We start from the raw sequence: 20771 nt of genomic DNA, 5'->3' as shown, positions 1-20771 counted from the left end.
GACGTTTGCTGCACTACAGCAGCAGCTAGTAACGGGGCTCCGTGCGCTGCTTCAGGCGTGTTCGTGCGAGTCAATGAAGCCAACTAGCTAGCTAAGTTAGGTCGGCTTCAATGGGGTTTCGATTTGAAAGATGATCGCGTCACTTTCCAGAGGAAGTTTGCTGGATGAGGTTCTCCACGGAGGCATCAACGAGGTAACGTTCACCCAGCGTTAAAGTTACGAGTTAGCTCACGTTCATGTTGATACTTATTAAGTTAGTTCAGGGGAAAACCACAATTTAACTACTAGAAATACATTTTTTATTTTTGCAGTTTGTCCAACTCAGTTAATGTTGACGTTAGTTTGTAACGTTATTAGTTAAGTTAGGACGACAAATAAAATTGGTTAACGTTAATTGGGTAGCGTTAATAAGTCTTTGACAGGAAATAAGACTACCAAGTAGCTTTCGTATGTTTCTTTAATAAGCCATACACAAGTCAACCATCATAGGTTTGTTTTCCTGTGTTGTGTTCAAAATGGGGTGCGTTTTTTGTGTTGTATCTCGGACGACGGGCTGTCACGTGACTGAACAAGACCGGTAAAGATGGAGTAATTGGCCTAACCGTGTGAAATACAGGGATGAATCTACATCCATGTGAAGTCTACTGAACCATGCTACTCTGGACTGAACGCGACATTTTATGATTGACATTCACAACAAAAGTTATATTCAATCGGTAGTGGGACAATAGACTGACCCCGCCCCCCTCCCCTCTTAGTCCTGTCCCAACATAATAAACAAAGGAACTCATTTGTTATCCCATGGTCTCTGCCTTTTTTTGGCCCCCACTCCAAACGTTGTGTATGTGTTCCTCTGTAGTTTATTGTATTTGTATGTATCTGATTCATGGATTGCAGCAGCAGCTGGCAGCCTATGTTTCCTGGGTGAACTCTCAACTGAAGAGGAAACCAGGCCTGAAGCCCATCACAAATCTCAGGCATGATCTGCAGGATGGGGTGGTGCTCCTGCAACTCATAGAGATAGTTGGTAATTACACCTTGCTCATGTGGCGTAGTAATATTGAAGACAGAATAAGGAACAAAATGTTCTCAGGAGATGACATATATTATTATATAGAATATGGTATTATATTGTAATGATTTTTTACATTCAAGAGAAGTATTCTGGGGTTCTATATAATCATTATATAAATGAATGCGCTAAAAATGTTTAAATGCAATTTATATTTATACCTGAACTGTAATGTGGTCATACTCATAGTGGAAATGTCTAATCTGTAGGTGCATCATCATTTTTTTCTTCTCTAATCTCATTCCCATTGGCAGCAGGGGAAACGCTGGAAGGGGTCCATGTTGCTCCACAGAACAAAGAGGAGAGCAGGAAGAATGTGGCACAAGTCTTGCAATTCATTTCCTCCAGACACATACACATGCCACACATATCCGCAAGAGGTAAATCTCAGAAAATCTGGTGCTTTTTTTGCTCTCTTTTCCTTAAATTTGAGAGCAGGTGTTCCTACACATATATTTCTCTCCATGTGCATCAAGGAAACAGTAGCCATGTGTTTTGGGAAACTATATTTCACAGCATAGTCTGTGCAATTTAAAAATGGTTATAAAGCTGCAATATCTGCATCCCATGTTAATACCACATGTTCTATACAAGTCTAAGTCATTACTAAAGGTACATATGCTCCCTTTCTATCCACAGACATTGTCGATGGTAATCTGAAATCTGTAATGAGGATAATTCTGGCGTTGGCTGCCCACTTCAAACCCTCAGCCAATCACAGGGCTGGTAGTGGGAGGAGTTTGACAGGAGGCTCTGTCAGCCACAACCCTCTCTCCACTGTTGCACTAGCACAAGGTGCTGCTGCTGCACTGGCATCAGCGCGACTTGATGCCTCGCAGCCTACACGCGCTACCCGTCTCCAGAGGTATGGCGACAACAATAGTCATAAACACAAATCCCTGCCAATGTTTTTCTGTAACATCCAAAATGCTCTCTGCCACAGCGAGCATTTCTCAGATACATGTGTAGTCTTTGCTGTCATCTGGTGGACAAAATAACATCCTCAGAACTATTTAAATAAGGCTGTTCTCTGTCCTTTTGTTATCAACACTGTGTGCCAGTTATTATTTACAAATTAATAACCATTGCTGTCATCTTTTAGTGGCTGGGGGTTGGATGTGGAAAAGAACGTGTGTGTTCGTGCACTGGTTAAGCAGTATGAAAGAGGAACTCCGGATGAGCCGGACAATCCCCAGCCTAGCAGGTAATTTTAATTTATGTGAGAACGTTTTTTTAAAGCAGATTTGATTCAGGTGAACATCACACCTTGAGAGAAAAAGTAGTCAACTAACCTCTTAGTGCTCTCAAATGCAACATCTCAAATAAGAAACGTGTTTTCTGAAGGACAAGGGTAGTATCACACGCTCAGTATGGGCTGTATCGTATTGTGAGGTTGTGTTTGGGAGAAAACAAACTTAGCTTCGTTGCTATTTATACTGCAGAGTTCAATCTGTCAATTCAGTCTAATAAATATTCTGATTCTGATTCAAGTTCTCTGTTATCCTGTATTTAAAAAAAAAACAAAGTTTATACACTTATAGACTGTATTCTGTGGTGTATATGTGTGTGCTTATGTGGGTTTGTACCACTGCATGACAGAGCATATGACTTTAGTACTCCAAACTTGCCCCTGCGGTGTGTTTAGTACTTGTAGACATCTGTGCAGACCACAGGCAGATGACAAAAAAACAGAAACAATCAGCCTTTTGTTTTCTTTAGTCACATGTCCAGTTATGTACTGTGGTACTGTTTTTATGGTGATATTTTCTGTGTGTTTTAATGCGAGTGCAGATGTGCCTGCGTGTATCTGTTTATAGTGATATAAAGAGACGTGCATGCATTGCTTACTGATAGAATGATGATGAGGTTTGGCTTGGAGAGACAGATTTAGAGCTTTGAGAGATGCTAAGCAGTGTCTGCTGCGTTGGTTGCCATGACAGCTCGCTGGAAGGCGAGGGGCAGGGTGTGTGAGAGTGCGGAGAATCACCAAAAGTCATGAGCTTTTTGACATGCAGTGTGGAACTTGGGCTCCTTGGAAGTATTATGAACTGTTTAGCCCTCTTGTAGTCCACTATGGGGGGGACGCAGATTAAATGGTAAGACCAGACACTGTGTGTGTGTGTGTGTGTGTGTGTGTGTGTGTGTGTGTGTGTGTGTGTGTGTGTGTGAGAGAGAGAGTGAGTGAGAGTGTTATGCTTCTTTTACCATAACTATAAGAATTCTACAATGCAATGTGAAAAAAAGACTGTATATGAAATGTCTGTACGCACCGTGCAGTTTGTAAGTGCTTTGATTTGCAAAAGCACACAAGGACTAAGGGCTCCTCTTGGCAATTTTGAAACAATATGTGTATTCTCATGTTGCTTTTTTCTGCCTGTCCCGTTCCCTCTCCTCTTTCACACTCCCTCCAATCTAAATATAAACACTGTAGGTTTCACAGTTTCTATTAATATGTTGTCTATGAAAACAGTCGTTTTGATTTTAGTGAATGAAATCTTCTTGTCACTATTGAAAGCGCAGACAGGGCTTCAGTGGGACATGTATTCAGTTTGACAGTTTAATGTATATATATATATATATATATATATATATATATATATATATATATATATATATATATATATATATATATATATATATATATATATATATATATATATATATATATATATATATATACACATTACATCTAAGTGTGATGTTACCCAGCAAGGTCAAAAGAGTATGTAGTAGCACATAGATTCCTATATTTATTAACACGGCGTGTAAATGTTAACATGCACACACACCCCATGCTTATCACGGATAAATTGATAAATCCGCATTTTGTCCCCCTCGAGCCTCAGCTTCGTCAGTGCACTGTCATCTCCGAGAGCGACGCCCAGCAGCCACTCGGAAAGCCCGCCGGAAGATCACCAACAACAGGAGAGCAGTGGTGAGTTCTGTTCTGCCACAAACCGGCAGGCCACCATTTGATGAGTAAACCTCAACATCTATTGCTGGACATGTGATAACACTGTGCTATGTGTGCGTGTAGTGGAGTCATCTCATGATGTAGCGGAGACGCCGTTGGATGATTCTCTCAGTGAAACTTTGGAGAAGGAGGTGCAGGAGACACGTAAAATGGTGTCTGCTTTACAGGTACATGTCTATTGAGTTTTGTCTCTGGCAACCCTATGTGTATAAATAAAGATTGTTTCTTTATGATCTTCCTCCTCCATATTGAAGTTGAAGTGCTGAGTGCATATTCTGCATATACTGGCTAAACTGGGCCAGAACACACTTTTTGGGGGGGAGGAGAGGGGGTATGGAAAGTGCAAGTGCAAGATCATGCCTGTGTTGCTCCACTGCCTTTTACTGGTTGGTTACAGTACCTGTGCAGAGTGGGTTCGGGATCTGATGGGATACTGTGACATTTGCGTCATGCTGTGCATTATATGCATCTTCCAGCTGGTTTAACTGGTCAGAGCTTTCTGAACTCAGCGACTTCACTCCAAAGTACAAACTGGTGTCACATGTTGTACCCTCTTTGTTTTTAAGGCTCTGCTGCTGCATGGTTCGCTGCCTGAGGATGAACAGGATGTGTCTTTGAGTTTGGACCAAGGAAATGCTGAACAGCAACTGGTAGTGAGAGCCTCTCCATTTATTGTTGAGATTTTATACCTTTTTTCAATCTTTATTTTCCTTTTCTGCCCTGCTCTCTCACTTATGTGTCACACTCTTCTTTGCTTTGTTTTACCAGCTCTTTGTGTTCAGCATAGATCACATTTCTGTGTGTGTGTGTGTGTGCTTATGTCTATGTGAGAGGGTGACACGGGTATCGGTTTCCCCTCTTTCTCAGTCCATTGTGGTTCTCACACACATCCCTCTTTTCTCTCTTTTTTTCCAGATCGTCATTCACAGTCGTTTGGATCAGAGCATGGAGGAGGCTCGGGAGCTAAAGGTAAATAATTGTGTCATTTGTTTTCTTTTTCTTCGATATGTTCTTCTATTGTTAAGACCAAATTCACACTTAAGAGGGTGTTGTTTTGTTGTTTGCTTCAGAGGGAATTGTTGCGCTGTAAGCAGGAGATGAGAAACCTGCAGGGAGTCAAGGTAAGACGAGGACAGATCTGTAGTTATTTATGTTGTTACCCAGTTGAATATAATTCTGGTTGCTGGCTAAGGTATGGACTTTTTGTTGGTTTGTAAATGTGCAGGACGGCCAGCAGCAGAGACTATGCACTCAGGAGGCCTCGATACTGCAGATGAAGCAAGAGCTTCTCAGAGCCAGCATTACGAAGGATGAGCTCAACAACCAGAATGTACTAAAACTATTCAAATTTAAACTGAATGTAAAGTCTTCAAAACACTATTGTACAACTTGTTAACACAACTGTATTCAGTAGGTACTGTACAGTTTCTGTCTGTATTGCAAATGACCCTTCTCTATGAAAATGTGTCATAGGCCGAGCTACAGTGGAAGCTGGAGGATTGTCACAAGATGTGGGGAGAATGCAAGGTGAGGTACTCCAATCCCTCTTTTTTTTAAATGTTTTTCTGTAACTTAGTTAAATCATCCTGATTTTGATTGACATAGCATCTGTTTATTGAGTTTTTGCTAAATGATGAACCCCACCTTTTCGCTTTGGTTGTTGGGGTGCAGAAGGAGATGGGACAGAAGGACAGACTGCTGCAGCAATTCAAACACCAGCTTGAAGAAAGTAAAATTAAGCAGGTGTGTAGTGGGTGGAGCCTTCTGGCTGGAATGTAGATTCCATCCACCACACCTCCCCTCAGGCCCTTACACTATGTATTTAAATCTCAGATCAAAAGTGAATCATTACCTCACTGTTTGAAACTCCCTTCCGAGGTTTGCTTTGACTTTTTTTTGTATTTGAGCTTTTATCATCAAATTAATACTAAAATGTACATTGATGCAAGAGCAAAGGGTACATTTACACAGTTCCTCCTTCACTTATTAAATTAACAAGGCACTTTAATCTGTCGAGGTATGGAGTAGATGTATATTATTTAAGTTTTAGGATCTCGCCGGTTCATATCAGTGTCGATCTGATTGTGTGTCTCTTTGGCAGAGTGAATTGCAAAGAGAGTTGGAGCATAAAAACAGTGTGCAGGTAATATACAGTTTCTCTACGGACTCTTTCTGCTCTAAAATCTTAACAAACAGTTGAGGTTCATATTCAGTCTGCATCAGGCAGCCATGACACCTTTTCTTTTTCTCAGATTCCCACCAGCACAGACAACAATGGGCATTCCTACTCTGGAAATCCAGCTCCGTCTATGTCAGACGTAAGTATTGTTTTTATTGATAAGTTCAGTTAGTTGGCCTATTGATATTTTCCTAACATTCATCTCACAAGTATACATTCACATTCTCTTGAATTACATTTTCTTGCAGTATTCAGGCTAATTACTATAATTTGACTCACACAAGAAACACCAGATTCCCCATTTTCTAACTTTCTTGAAAAGAAAACACAGGCTTTAAACACACACACAGCTGTTTTTAAAAAAAATGTTTTGTGTGTTTTTTTCTCTGTCAGCAGGCAGAGGAGGTCCAGCTGCTCAGAGATTCACTTCGCAGTCTGAGGAACAACTTCAGAGACCACGACCCACAGCACCATACGCTGGACACCCTGGAGCAGGGCATAGTATCGCTCATCGACAGACTGCATGTTTTGCATACACACAGGGTATGAACACCAAATGAAAGAGTATGCTTTCAAATGGATTCAGACTGTCAAATCATATTAGTTCTTGTAACTTTTAGAGAACTTTGTAGAGATTTAAAATCATGAAGGGCTGTCAACATTTATCCAAATACTGCAGGGAAGGGGGAAATCTCCGAGACGCAAAGGCCAACACACAGACTCTGACACCTGGCCTTGCACAAGTAAGTTGTTTCTAACATGCACTCCCCGAATACACATAATAGTTCTGCTTTTTACTAACTATGTTTCTGTTGTTTATTTCAGAGGTTTGTCAATCCCACAATGGTTCTTCTGCCTCCACTAAAATCCTTTATTTTACTGGAAAATCCCCAACACCTTCCATGATCAACATACCGAAGAGGTGCGTGCATGTGTGTGTCTATATTAAGTGATTACCTCATCAGTAGGTAAATACTGAAAAACATTTTGCTTTACAGAAAATTAAGCAGCACTTAATTCTCCTCACAACCCCGAGTTTTTTCCTGTCATGCAGGCAGCGCCATCAATTGAGAAGTTTATATTCAGTAGGCTGTTTAATTTAATTATCCTAAAAACCCAGAGTCTCCCCCATAGCAGGATGGTTTGACCTGGCACACCCTGCTGACAACATGGAGGGACAAGTGCAAAACAAGTTGAAACCAGAGCCTGCAAAAAAAACAACCCCACTGCATAAAAAAGTCCCTTCAAAATAAAACCACAGGATGGAAAAAATATATATATTATTATTATCACTGACTTAGACGTACATTTAGGCTAGTGCGCCATAGGTAGAAAATAAAACAATATAAAAAAATAAAAGTCACAAACCGTCAAGAAAAGTGAGTCTCTTTGTACACATTGTACAGGTTGGGTGAGATTACTCTAAAGGATGTGAAGGCAGCCGTGGGTCGAGAGGGAAACTATCGGTACCACTTCAAAGCCCTGGATCCGGAGTTTGGCACTGTGAAAGAAGAGGTGAGAGAAGGCTGTAGCAGTAATGGTAAACTTTAGCACTTGCCTGTTTTGTGCTGTACTCTAAAAGATGGAAGATGAAATCCATAGTCCTTGATCTGTGCAAAATGCATTCCAACATCCATAAGAAATGTAAGTATAATCATAAGATAAGAGCTGAGTAGTCATATATGAAGATAGTATGGTCTTAATGTCTGTGTGCAGGTATTCCTGGATGGAGCAATCATTCCAGGCTGGGAAGGGAAAATAGTGGCCTGGGTAGAAGAGGACCGCGGAGAGGAAAGGTAACAGCATGCTAGTTCTGCCTCTCTTCATTTTCCCGAGTCTCCATGGTAAACAAGGCATTTTCTTTTGTGTGTTAGGCCATTGTAGGTGCAAGCTGAAGGATATGACACTTTGTTTTTGCTCCTGGTCACAACTGTTCAACAGAGACACCAGGGGACACTTTTGAGATTTGAATTATTAGCGAAATACTGTAAGACATGTCAGCAGGAGATTTGGCTCGATGAGCTTGTACTAAACCACACTGATAGCCTAACCCGCTCTGGAGAAAGTGTAAGTCTCATGTCTAGAATACCGTGAAGCTCAGTGCCTTACGAGGTACAGCTATTTCCATCATGTGCTTGTTATTGCCAGGCTGTCACTGTGTTATCAAAACTGGAAAGAAACATTGTTTTTGCTTTCTAAAGCCACAGTTGTGTTGGTGTTTCCCTTCTAGTTGAAACCAGAGGTTTGTACTGTGTTTAAGAATTAGAAAAAACTTGTCATTCCTTGTTCAGCAATGAAGTCTATGAAACAAATACCACCAGATTACCTGTTAGAAATATGTATGTACCATTGTTTTTTACTTACGGTACATTTCAGTTAACTGTGAATATCAATTTATTATCCAGTATTATCTAAGAATTTAGAAAAATAGATTTTGGGTAAGAAATAAATACCATTTTTACATTAGAACTATCACAGGGATGTACAACAAACATGTATTTTGTTTTGGTGCTGCACAAGGTTGATTACATACAGTATAAAAGATAATGCAAGAGAAGGATGTTATATTTTGCAAAAATAAAATTAACAAACACTTCAGTTTCACTAAATAGGACCCAAATCCAGATGTGGGTTTAAATGTCAGTCTCAAACTGAACTGCTGTCAATGAAATTTAATTAATGCTGGAATGTTGATGTTCATGTAGAAATGCAGATGAACAGCACTGTTGTTTTGTTTACTTTATGAAATTGTTTTGTACATTTGTGTAAAATTATTTTAAGATTCCTGTGAGATTAGAATATTGCTTCTGCTCTTGTTAAAAATATGCTGTACTTGTGAATTTGACATCAGCCATTTAAAGGAGACTTTTGTCCTGGAACAGTGGACCATCCCACTATTTATGGTATATGTGCATATAGAATGTTTCTAAGAAGTGTGTGTGTGTGTGTGTGTGTGTGTGTGTGTGTGTGTGTGTGTGTGTGTGTGTGTGTGTGTGTGTGTGTGTGTGTGTGTGTGTCATCAAGATGGACCTTTGACACGTTTTCCTTCACTCTGCTTCTATCTTTCTATCAATGTGTTTGCCTTCACTAACAAGCCAACTGAAATATGCATCAGTCTACTTTTATATCGACATGTTTGAATGCCATAACTGCCTGTACTCTAAAATGTTCTTGTGAGATGGTTATAATATATGGTTACTGTCTGTTTAAAAAAAAAAAGACACTTGTTGAATGTTAGAAAGACAGATCATTTAAAATAAAGTTTTTTTTTTAAAAAGATGATTTGATTTTATGGTGTCTAGAAGAGTTTTACTAATAAATGGCTATTGATAGACAGTTCTTGCCAGTTAAACACTTTTCTTGTATCTTTAAAAATTCACATGCATTTTCATTTTCATCACTTAAAAATATTTCACCATAGATGAAAACCTTCCCAGCTCTCTGCTGCCTTTTGGAAGTGTATTCTTTATTTCATGTCACTGGATTGGGATGTTGGCCCTTGAACCTGACTGACCTGCCAGGAGGTTCAGTCATCACAAACTCGTGCTGTGCAGCCAAACCAACTCAGCTTAAACACACAGGACATAATGTGAAATGTGATTCTAGCTTAGTCCCCAAAGTCAAAGTTACCAAAGATGCAAACAATGTCAGTCCAAAAGCCTCAAATACTCCTTTAATAATGGGAGAAGACAAAAGAAACTAACCAAATATTTACATTTAAGAAGTTTTAAGAAAAATGTTGGCACGTCTTACAAAACAACTTCAAAACAATTATTTTATGAACAAAATGATTGCAGAATTTTTTTTTCGGCACTAGAATAAGATGGATGTAACTCAGACCCGGCGCTATGGGCGGGCCTTGGGGGGCCGGGCCCGCCCTCGGACTCGGTTGGGCCCGCCCTGGACGGACAAGCCTGTCAGTCACTTATCACACGTAAAAAAAAAAAGAGCGCAACTCGCTGTCGCCGGCGACAGGAGCTGTCACAGGAAGTAACATGCAAACAGATGCAAAACTAAAATTATCATAACTCCTCAAATATTTACGCCATCGACGTAATTCCAACGGATTCTGAACGCTAATGCGTGACATATGGTATATCCATGGTAACACGGCGACGAGCTTGTCTGTGGGGGAGGGGTGGAAGAGAGCAGGGCAGAGCAGCAGCAGAGAGCAGGGAAGAGAGTTTGACTGGCTTTTCACAGCCTTTTGAGTGGTGTTTTCTTTGGAAATAATATGTTGTGGTTGTAAATAATAGTATTAGTATAGTTTCTGAGAGTTCTGCCACTTGCTGGCCCACCTAAACCCATGTTAATTTTCTATTGTTTATTAGAGAGATATGATGAAAATTCAAATACATTTCTTAACCTTTTACTTTTTACACAGTGTTTTAAGCCTTTATAACATATAATAATGACAAATTCTTGCCAGATTTTTAGATTTCTCCTGAAAAAAGGAGCAAAATCATTTTGATCACAGACAGTCGATGCTCCACAAATGAAAGGCCAACCTGATTATGCTTTGGAGAAGGACTTAACAAAGAAGTTCAGGAGTGAATGGAGGGACACTGTCCTACGCAGATTTCACTTGGCGGCCAACCGTCGTCTCCCGCTCTACTAATGGTGAGTTATCTGGTTTCATCCAGCCTGCTCGCCCTATGGACAAGGCTAAATGATTGGTTGTAGGCATATGTGTTCTTTCTTGGAAAAACAAACAAACATGTTCTGCAAAGCAATGTCTTCTTAATTTATGTTGTAGGCTAGCTGTTGGTAGGCCCTTTACGTCGTTGCTGCGCTACGCTCTGTTTCGGACAAACACCGGACAGTGTGTTGTTGTTGAGTGTGTTGTTATCGTTATTGTTGTTGTTAATGTTGTTGCTGGATGTGTTAGCCTAATAATTTTACACCTTTTTAGGCCTATTTTTTAAATGTCTTGTTGTGGCTGAATTTGCTATCTGCTGATCTTTCAATACAATATATTGTTGGACTTATGTGTTGATTGATTGCCATAGGCCTACGGTTCATGTCTAATTATATTGGGTAGGCTACCTGCTCAGCTGGCCTATTTATTAGCTTGTGAGATTCTAAATAATACCGTCTGTCACCTTTTTGTGCCGGAGTTCGATTATAGGTGAAAAGTTGAACTACTATGCTACCATAGGCTGTAAAAAAACCTAAAGAAAACACGTGCCCCCCGCCAAAGCAACGTAAGCCCCCCCCCCCCCGCAAATCAGTGCCTGGCGCCGGGCCTGATGTAACTATCAGACACTGTGGACGGGATTTTTTTTGTTAGTTAAATAAAAGTTAGTTAAACTGTGTTTAAGGGTTTAATGAATATGCTTTATGAACGGCATCTTCATTCACCGTTCATCACGGTAATGTTCATGGGTTCTACTTCTCAGTCAAATATTTCACTGATATAGTGGTCTCTTATATAATTGCAGTGAATAGTGCAGCGCTTGAATAATGTTTCTAGTTTTAAGCCACCGGGCTATGAATTAATGTCTTATCATTTATTATTTCATTCGACTATAATTAACATTTGAGTTAAATTCAGCATCGCGGTGGTATTGGGTGATTGGAATTTGAATAGACACGGGTTACGACATGTTTACGACGCCTCTTTCGAAGCTACGGCAGGACAAGGAGGGGAGCCGTAAAGCGTTGTGTTTTGGACTGGAGGAGGTCATTAGAAAGTGAGGAGTTCTCGAGGCACAGAGACACGCAGTGCCAGGACACATCTGATGCGGGTGTGAGACAAAAACATAATTTAACAGCTCTGTTTAGTGTTTCAACCGCTGCGAAATGCTTCGTCTCGTCCTGCGGCTCAGGCCGTCCGCCGGGCTGCACTGTCCCCGTGCCCTCCTGGTCGGGCCTGCTACGCTCAGCATCCGCTCTGTGCCCGCAGCCGGTTCTCTGAAGCGGCTCCACTGCGGAGCGGGGTCCCGAACAGCGGGTCTGGGCTCCGGCTTCAGACTGCTGCGGTGTCCCCAGCTGACAGGCAGCTACCCGGGCTCGCGTTTCTACAGCCTGCCGCCGCACCAGAAGGTAACGTCACAGGCATGACAGCTAGCATGACCTCCCGAGCTGGCGGGTTGAAAGCGCCGCGATGTACCGAGCACACTCCTGTCATTCCTGTACAAGCTAAACCAACATACGAGTTGTAATCTGTACCGTTAATTTAGCAAACAGTTAATTTAGCTAAGTGTTAATTTAAACTGTTTCCTAGCTATGAAGTTTCCAAAATGTTCTTTTTATGTCATCAGGTGGCAACATTGGAACTTGGGACAGTGTCATTTGAGTCATTGCATGTGCCCGTTAATCAGTATTATTTGACCTACATACATGCAGTTTAGAGTTACAAAGTGCCCCCATAAACCAGTAACACCAGTATGGGTCCTGTCATGTGTGTTCTACATTATTACACATTTATACGTCATGCTATGTCTTTGGTGCAGCACATTCACTTGCTGTGTGAATAGGCGCCACTGGGGGGGCCAAACAGAAAGGTCTACTGCAAAAAGTAAAACAATAATAATGTATATGGAATTCAAGCTCACTATAGTTTTCACTAAATCGAGACTCTGCCTTAATTGTCAGTCTGTAGCGCACCAGTATGCATGTAAACCTAACACACTCTGACTGAACTGCTGATGCTGGAACTTTAATAGTCATTTCGAAATTGTAGAACTCAACATGCAACAAACATGAAGCAAGTTTTGCGTTTAAGTCACTTGAGTAAAGTGACAACATTAAGTATTCTATTAAAGTCAGTGTGTATTAAAAAAAATACTTTGCTATTGATAGTCAAAGTAATTGCCGGAACAGCTCTCAACTAGATAATTGAGATTAATGGAGATATGTTTGGGACCCCCATCTACAAGCAGATGTGTCTTTACATGCAGCACTTGTGCACATCTACTATCAGATGTACACGCCCTTTTACATTACCGCAAAACATTACAGATGTGGTCGAAATGCAGCTGTTTGTGGGTAATTTATTGTGAAAGGGAATGAGCTGATGATTATAGCAAGTGCAGTTACAACCCCTGACAGCTGCCGGTATTTGTAATGCCCTATCATGAAGCTACAGTGAGGATAATGGGAAGTGACAACAATTTTAATTTTTTGTTTTGTTTTTCGTGAATACATTTTTCTTTCATATTTGGTTAAATATGGTGCTTCCTCGTGACTCACCTGAAATTTGTTTTGTGGTCATCAGGTGGAGCTTCCTGCGCTGTCACCCACCATGCAGACGGGAACGATCGCACGCTGGGAGAAGAAGGAGGGAGAAAAAATCGTCGAAGGCGAACTTATAGCTGAGGTTAGTGAGTGCGTGCGTTCTCATATTTTTGTGGGAAATCGTCACTACACAATTTTTTTAATGTTTCCGTCTTTGTAGGTGGAGACTGACAAGGCCACTGTTGGCTTTGAGATAATGGAGGAGTGCTATCTGGCAAAGATCTTGGTTCCAGAAGGGACCAGAGATGTCAACATTGGAGCTGTAATCTGCATCACGGTTGACAGGTACATTTCAGTCCTTCGACAATGTAAACTACAAGCTGGAAAACAAGGTGACCTCATTATATAGAATAATTGTCTGACTCAAATTAGTCTGCAATATTCTCTGGGTTCTCCTGCTTCCTCCCTCAGTCCAAACACATGCAGGTCTTCACATCCACACACTCTCCTCCAGTCACCTCAACCCCTACATTTTCCGCACCTGCATATATGGATTGTGTGAATTAGCAAAATCTGCAAATATAGCCAGTGATAGCTCTTACTCAACCATTACACTCCATTTCCTAACTACGAGTCTTAATCATAATGGCGGCCAAGTTCACCATAATAACATTTGAATAGATAAATAAATGTTTACCTATCAAAATTACTTTTGCAAATGATGCCCAGGGTGGGCGATACACTGATTGTCACGATCATTTTTGAAGCAATCAGTCAGATTGCTGTAAACATATAAATACTGCAGTGACACTCAGAATGCTGGATGAAGGCACTGGACTATGTGAAGCGAAGTATTTGGAGTGAACAAGTGTTCATGGACTACCTCACTCACATGCACCTCAATTTCTGTGTCAGAAAATCTCCTTTTCTTGGCTTTCCTTTTGGTAGTTACAGTAACTCACCATAACAAACTTGTTTCTATGCACATTTCCAAGTTGATTTGAGATTTTTGAAAGGAAATTGCACACTGCCAGATGTCATTTTTTTATAAACCAGACTATCAGTTGGCGTACGTACATTTTCTCACTTCTACATACGCAAACATTTAGTGTGGTTTCATAAATGAGACCCTGTGTCCTTTCGTCTATATGTGGTTATGCCTTGTGTAAACGTGTGTGTGTGTGTGTGTGTGTGTGTGTGTGTGTGTGTGTGTGCGTGTGTGCGTGTGTGCGTGCGTGTGTGTGTGTGTGTGTGCGTGTGTGCGTGCGTGCGTGCGTGTATTTCCCTGCAGCCCTGACCTCATCGCAGCCTTTAAGGACGTAACGTTGGAGTCTCTTCAAGCAGCCGGGGCCAGTCCTTCACCAGATGCCTCCTCTCCTCCTGCTGCTGCTGCCGCGCCCCCTGCAGCCCCGGGCAGCTCTTACCCCCCACACATGAAGGTAGGCTTGTTCTAACATAAACAAAGTACAGTCAGGTGTAGAGGATGAGATGGGCTGGATGTGACGAGATCATTGTTTCCACTGCATGTTGGAGCAGGGCAGCAGAGTAGAGTTAGATTAGTGCCGTTTCATTTTCTTTTTTTAAAGGGATTTTTCAGTGGCAGATCCTAAAATGTATAACCACTGTGAAGCATACTGGGATAAACACGCTGACAACAACAATTGCAATTGTTTTGTGGTTGCTTCCTTTTTTCTTCGCTGAATTTTACACGTCAACCTGAGGGCTCCCTTCTCATGTCACATCCAGCTGTCCAGATTGCCAATGTTGCTGAGAACAAAAAACAAATATTATCAGTTGAAGACAGTTTCATATTTAGGTAGCAACGTGATTTTATCATTTAATCAAACGAATCCAAGAAGCTTTCATTTGTCAGACTTTGCTCTTTCAAATGTCTCTGCCCGGACTCAAACTGGGGATGTCACAGTTACATAATTTCTCCTGTTGCTTAAACTTATGCTTGTTGCAGATCACACTTCCTGCCCTCTCTCCCACTATGACGATGGGAACAGTGCAGCGCTGGGAGAAGAAGGTGGGAGAGAAGCTGAGTGAAGGAGATCTGCTGGCTGAGATCGAGACTGACAAGGCGACCATCGGTAAACCTAAACTGACGTAACACCTCAGCATATTTGCTCTGTGCACTACAGATTATTTATTATTATTATTATTAATTTACTTTTGGTAAATTCTTGTTTTATTTTATCATGCTAGAATAATCACTGTTACAACTGTCTTGTATCCTGCATAACAGCCTAACAGGAAAAGCTCCTGCGTTTGTGTGTGCAGGCTTTGAGGTGCAGGAGGAGGGATACTTGGCCAAAATCATGGTGCCAGAGGGAACTCGGGATGTTCCCCTGGGATTGCCGCTCTGCATCATTGTAGAGAAAGAAAGTGACATCGCTGCCTTCAAGGATTATGTAGAGACTGGAGTGGCAGAGGTTTCCGCACCAGCTCCAGCTCCAGCACCGGTGAGATATGAGACACCAAGTGAACATAGCTGATATTCAGATTTCAGATAGCTTGCATAGGTATGACTGTGATTTGTGAACGTTTGTGTTTATGTTCCAGGCTGCAGCTCCAGCTGCTGCAGCTCCCAGTCCTGCTCCCACAGCCACTGCCCCAGCAGCAGCACCCAGGAAGGGCCGTGTGTTTGCCAGCCCGCTCGCCAAGAAACTCGCTGCAGAGAAAGGAATTGACCTGGCACAGGTCAGCGGTAAGTAACCGATAACCAGGTTGTGACTAAGAGCTTTATTCGAAGAACGTGAATTTGAGCGAGACAAAGCAATAGTAAAATATTTAATAGACGTTTGATTAGATGTTTTCTGTTCAGGCTCTGGTCCTGATGGGCGCATCACTAGGAAGGATATTGACAGCTTTGTTCCACCAAAGGCTGCACCCGTAAGTGAAGCTCACACTTTATTCTGTATCCACAAGCAATGCATCATGTGTAATCATATGCAACAACTTGAATTTCCATTATTGTTTTTTGATATCCAGTCTTTGAATATAAGACTGTAGTGCTCAAACGAGTTGCTGTTTAATAATGAATAAAATCATTCTGTCATTCATGAAGCAAAACAATGCCAGACTTTCATTGTTTCTGCCTGCTACAATGCAAGACATAGTTGCTTTTCACAGTTTTTTCTTCTGTTTCATATTATTGAATTTCGATCGTTGGTTTAAAACAAAATCTGCAATTTGAAGACCGTGAGCTGTGTGAAATTGTGAAGACTTAAATTTTTTTCTGACATTTCGATCATTTGGAATGAGTTTTTTTGTGTGTACAGATTTCATTAAGTTACAATAAGCTAAAAGGTTTACGTCTTCCAAGTCATCAAAGTTCTAGTGTCCTGCTGTATGTGCCTCAAGGTATTGTTTTAATTCATTTAAAAATGTAAATGACATTATTTCCGTTGGCAGGCCGTGGCTGCTGCTTCCACTCCAGCCGTATCTCCGGCTGCTTCTGCACCTGCTGCAGCTCCTGCTGCACCAGCTGGGACCTACACAGACGTCCCAATCAGCAACATCCGCAAGGTGAGAGTAAATACACACTTGACTTTTGGCGGTCCATTTTGTTGGATGAGGACCTCCTCTCCTCTGATAGCAGTCAGGTATAATTCCTGATGCTCCTTCTATGCAGGACTTGGTGCTGGTGTTATTGAATGCTGGGAGGCAAACGTCCTCAGGGGGCCTTCAGAGTGTCGCTTTGTTATCTTTTACTTTTGCCTCCACATTTTGCGCTGAAGGCAGGCACTCACACATTTATCAACACAGGTTCAACTAACACCTTATTCTATGATGATTTATGGATAAAAACTTCAGTGCAAAAATGCATCTCTCTCCTGCAGGTCATCGCTCAGAGGTTGATGCAGTCCAAACAGACGATTCCCCACTATTATCTGTCTGTCGACGTCAACATGGACCAAGTGATCGAGCTTCGGAAAGATCTCAATGCTGTGAGTTTTTATTTGCAAATAGACATGTAGCAGAAGGACAGAGCTAAAATGGTTATTTCCTGTGACTCTAAAACAACCTTGCCTCCTCTCGCAGGAGGTGAAAGCCCAGAATATCAAGATTAGTGTGAATGACTTCATCATCAAAGCCAGCGCTCTGGCCTGCCTCAAGGTACCCGAGTGCAACTCCTCCTGGATGGATACGGTCATCCGCCAGTGAGTAAACACACATAAACAGGCATCACAATACACATGTAATATATACAGTAAACAGGAAATATGTTCTCTTGACTTGCAGACATGAGCTGGTCATCCTACACAAACACAAACATATCAACAATTCATCTTCATTGATCGAAGTCTTTTAATCTGATAAACCTGTCTTGTGTTTTTTTGCGTCTTTACATTTTGTCTGACATCCAAACTCTTCGCATCTAAAAGCTAAATGAATGAACGAATGGATGCATCTCTGTGAAAGCGACTTCTGTTCAAGCAGAATTACATTTTTCTATGGTCTTAAAGGTACCATGTGACGCAATTGTCATGTTAATTGCTTTGTATTGCCTGTGTGTGAGCAGATTGTAACATAACTTAAACTTTTTCGGTTGCCTAAAAGCTTTTATGTGGACTGATTTCTGTGTGAAGGACAATCAAATGGTTCTGCACGCTCCTTGCCTCTCTACAGCACCAACTGTGTGGAGCTAGATCAATGCTACAATAAATTATGTTACGGTACCAACCAATGGTTTATAACTAATGATTGCTTTGATCTCAACTGCACACCTGTACATTTTGGTGATGTCTCTTCTTTGGTTTTATATTGTTATTGCTTCTATTCTTTTTGTTTTTAATCGTAGCCTTTGAGTACCTTTTAAAGCACTATACAAATAAGATGTATTATTATTATGTCAAACCACCTCTACAACACCTGCCAGCAAAGTACTCAAAACCATCTCAAGTGTCTCCAGGACCGAATTTTTCCATGACTCACACACAGACTCACAAGGTGAATACAACATCAGTATCACAGCTGGTAACAACAAAGTAGAGGGTACAAAATAAAAAAGTGCAGCATTGTTAAAATACTACTGTGATCTTTTTGCTGAATATTAGTCTCTAAAAGTGTAACTGCACTATTGTGCCAGCAGGGGGCACTCACAGCACAGGCATTTTTTCAACTCTCCTTAGTTTAAGAAACAAAGTCACCTTGACCAAATGTCTGCTCACATCAGTACTGACTCTATTTGTTTTCAGGAACCACGTGGTAGACCTGAGCGTCGCAGTGAGCACAGCCAACGGTCTCATCACGCCCATAGTCTTTAACGCCCACATCAAAGGACTGGCTGCCATCAGCTCCGATGTGTCGGCTCTCGCTGCCAAAGCAAGAGAAGGCAAACTACAGCCACACGAGTTCCAGGTACAACACATGATCCGATTCTGTTGATAAAATGTAGTCTTTTAATTATAAGAGTTGTGGAATGATTAGTTTTATGCAGATTTCATCTACCTAGTGAACCACCAAATTGAAACGGTCCTTTTCAACGTGTGTTGTTTCCACCAGGGAGGTACATTCACAATCTCTAATTTGGGAATGTTTGGCGTCAAGAACTTCTCTGCGATAATCAACCCCCCTCAGTCCTGCATCCTCGCCGTCGGGGGCTCAGAGAAACGGCTGATGCCTGCTGATAACGAGAAAGGGTCAGTGTCATGACGACAAGACTATCTCCGCGTTTGGACACATTGCATTCCTGAATTAAAATCTGATGTTTTTTATTTTGCAGGTTCGACGTAGCCAGCATGATGTCGGTGACGCTGAGCTGCGACCACCGGGTGGTGGATGGAGCGGTCGGCGCGCAGTGGCTCGCAGAGTTCCGCAAGTTCTTGGAGAAACCTGTCACCATGCTGTTGTGATTGGACTAAACTGCCGTTAAACTGCAGCAACAGGTAGAGGCCTCTCACTGAAGAGATCTGATTGGCCTAACTGGTCTGGATCCTCCTTTGATTGGCCTGCCTGCCACCAGGTCACTCCCAGTTACCCTGAAGGGGAAGAGGCAGAACTCACATCGCTTACCTGCCTTTTTCGCTATCTGTCCTGTCTGTCTTTCTCTTCTCTAGCACTCGTACGTTATTTATTGAGGCCCCTGTTCAAAAGACGAGAATTAGGTAGAATTTATTCTAGAATAGAGACCGGTCTTATGTCACCAAAACATTGATAGTGTTTTTCAAAGGGAAGAGTTACGTGTCGAACCAGCGAACATATTTATCCCAAAGTGTTTGTGTGTGTGTGTGTATGTGTGTGTTTCTACACATTTTTGTCTGTGATTTTGTGTAAATGTGATGAAGTGACGGGAAGTGGAGCTATCTGTTGGTTCCAGTCTTATGAGGAAAGGGTTGTGATGTTGGAGGATGGAGCTAAATATGTTAACTTTGAGATTGACTGACACACACACACACACCTGTCCCTGTTTAGTGGCCACAGACACAATTAAAAGGAATTGTTTTGTGTTTTCCCTGCATTGATGCTAGAGTGTGTACATTCTTCACTGTGAGAAGATCACAGTGCTGTGTATATATCTATATATAAACGGTAATGTTGTTGGGATGAAATAACAGAGCTGTGTTGAGGCCTAATTTAATATCTGTACAGTCCTGAATGATAACAAACACTCTTAAAGGAAACACTGAACAGTTTTGCCAATTTATGTTTTTGTCTCAGAAACGTACCTTTTGAAATATTCTATATTTCACTGCTGCAACGCACAAAGCTGGTGCTGGATGTTATTTGTTTGAATAAATTGGAAGAAGTCAATCTTGTGTGATATGCTCTTTGGTTATGTTTTTTATAAATTGAGCCCAATTTAAGCCCAGTGTGATCACACAAAATTTGAAACTATGACTCCCAAGAAACTGCCCTGCCTCACCCTTTTTAATTAATGCTGCACATCTAATTGGTAAAGTAAAGATCTACGCCTGCAGTCCTTCCTCATTAACATTTCCTTGTTTTGGATTTGATCTGCAAAATTGTCACATGGAAGTGCTGGCTTTTTTATATCGGCAACATATAAAATCCCCATAGTAATATGTATTTAAATTAATAAAGGAAAAGATAAGGCTGGCGGGGTCCAAACAACAGACATCATTGAGGTGACATAATAAAAGGTCAAATCTGAAAGTCTGAAAAAGTCACATGTTGCTTTGCGGCTTTCACCTCAAGAAACCTTTTTTAATCCAGTCTGACTTTAATCTTTATCTGTTGTGTTTATTCAAGTGAACTCTTATTTATTTATTTTCCTGGCCCCTTTTCTCACTCCACTAATTTGTTTTTGGTTAACAGCATTAATGGACCACTGTTGCCAATAAGCCATATATAACTCCATGACAGTTCAGTCATTAAGACACTCCCAAAATCATCAGAAT

The 20771-nt window shown here is 41.3% G+C and overlaps 2 protein-coding genes across 2 annotated transcripts; both read left to right on the top strand.

The window, feature by feature from the left end:
* Window positions 1-130: 130 nt before the first annotated feature.
* LOC306733240 (dixin-like) lies at window positions 131-9461 on the top strand (the record flags this gene model as incomplete). Its single annotated transcript, XM_079214447.1, has 21 exons — window positions 131-193; window positions 898-1027; window positions 1327-1452; window positions 1712-1937; window positions 2175-2276; window positions 3913-4007; window positions 4110-4213; window positions 4613-4696; window positions 4962-5015; window positions 5117-5167; window positions 5272-5376; window positions 5520-5573; window positions 5718-5789; window positions 6148-6189; window positions 6299-6364; window positions 6619-6768; window positions 6905-6968; window positions 7051-7147; window positions 7632-7740; window positions 7942-8021; window positions 8100-9461. 21 exons carry the CDS (start codon window positions 131-133, stop codon window positions 8107-8109), a joined length of 1884 nt encoding a protein of 627 aa, XP_079070573.1. The 3' UTR covers window positions 8110-9461.
* Window positions 9462-11943: 2482 nt separating this feature from the next.
* Window positions 11944-20162, top strand: dlat (dihydrolipoamide S-acetyltransferase (E2 component of pyruvate dehydrogenase complex)). The gene is made up of 14 exons (XM_079237395.1): window positions 11944-12270; window positions 13445-13546; window positions 13625-13749; window positions 14696-14843; window positions 15371-15497; window positions 15688-15869; window positions 15970-16114; window positions 16232-16299; window positions 16822-16935; window positions 17250-17357; window positions 17452-17570; window positions 18609-18771; window positions 18916-19052; window positions 19136-20162. The coding sequence occupies exons 1-14, from the start codon at window positions 12028-12030 to the stop codon at window positions 19263-19265; spliced, it is 1911 nt and encodes a 636-aa protein (XP_079093521.1). The 5' UTR covers window positions 11944-12027; the 3' UTR covers window positions 19266-20162.
* The last annotated feature ends 609 nt before the right edge of the window (window positions 20163-20771 follow it).

The sequence above is a fragment of the Taurulus bubalis genome (assembly GCF_910589615.1).
Source record: "Taurulus bubalis genome assembly, chromosome: 2".
Classification (NCBI taxonomy): domain Eukaryota; kingdom Metazoa; phylum Chordata; class Actinopteri; order Perciformes; family Cottidae; genus Taurulus; species Taurulus bubalis.
This window is presented reverse-complemented; position numbering and strand designations above follow the sequence as displayed.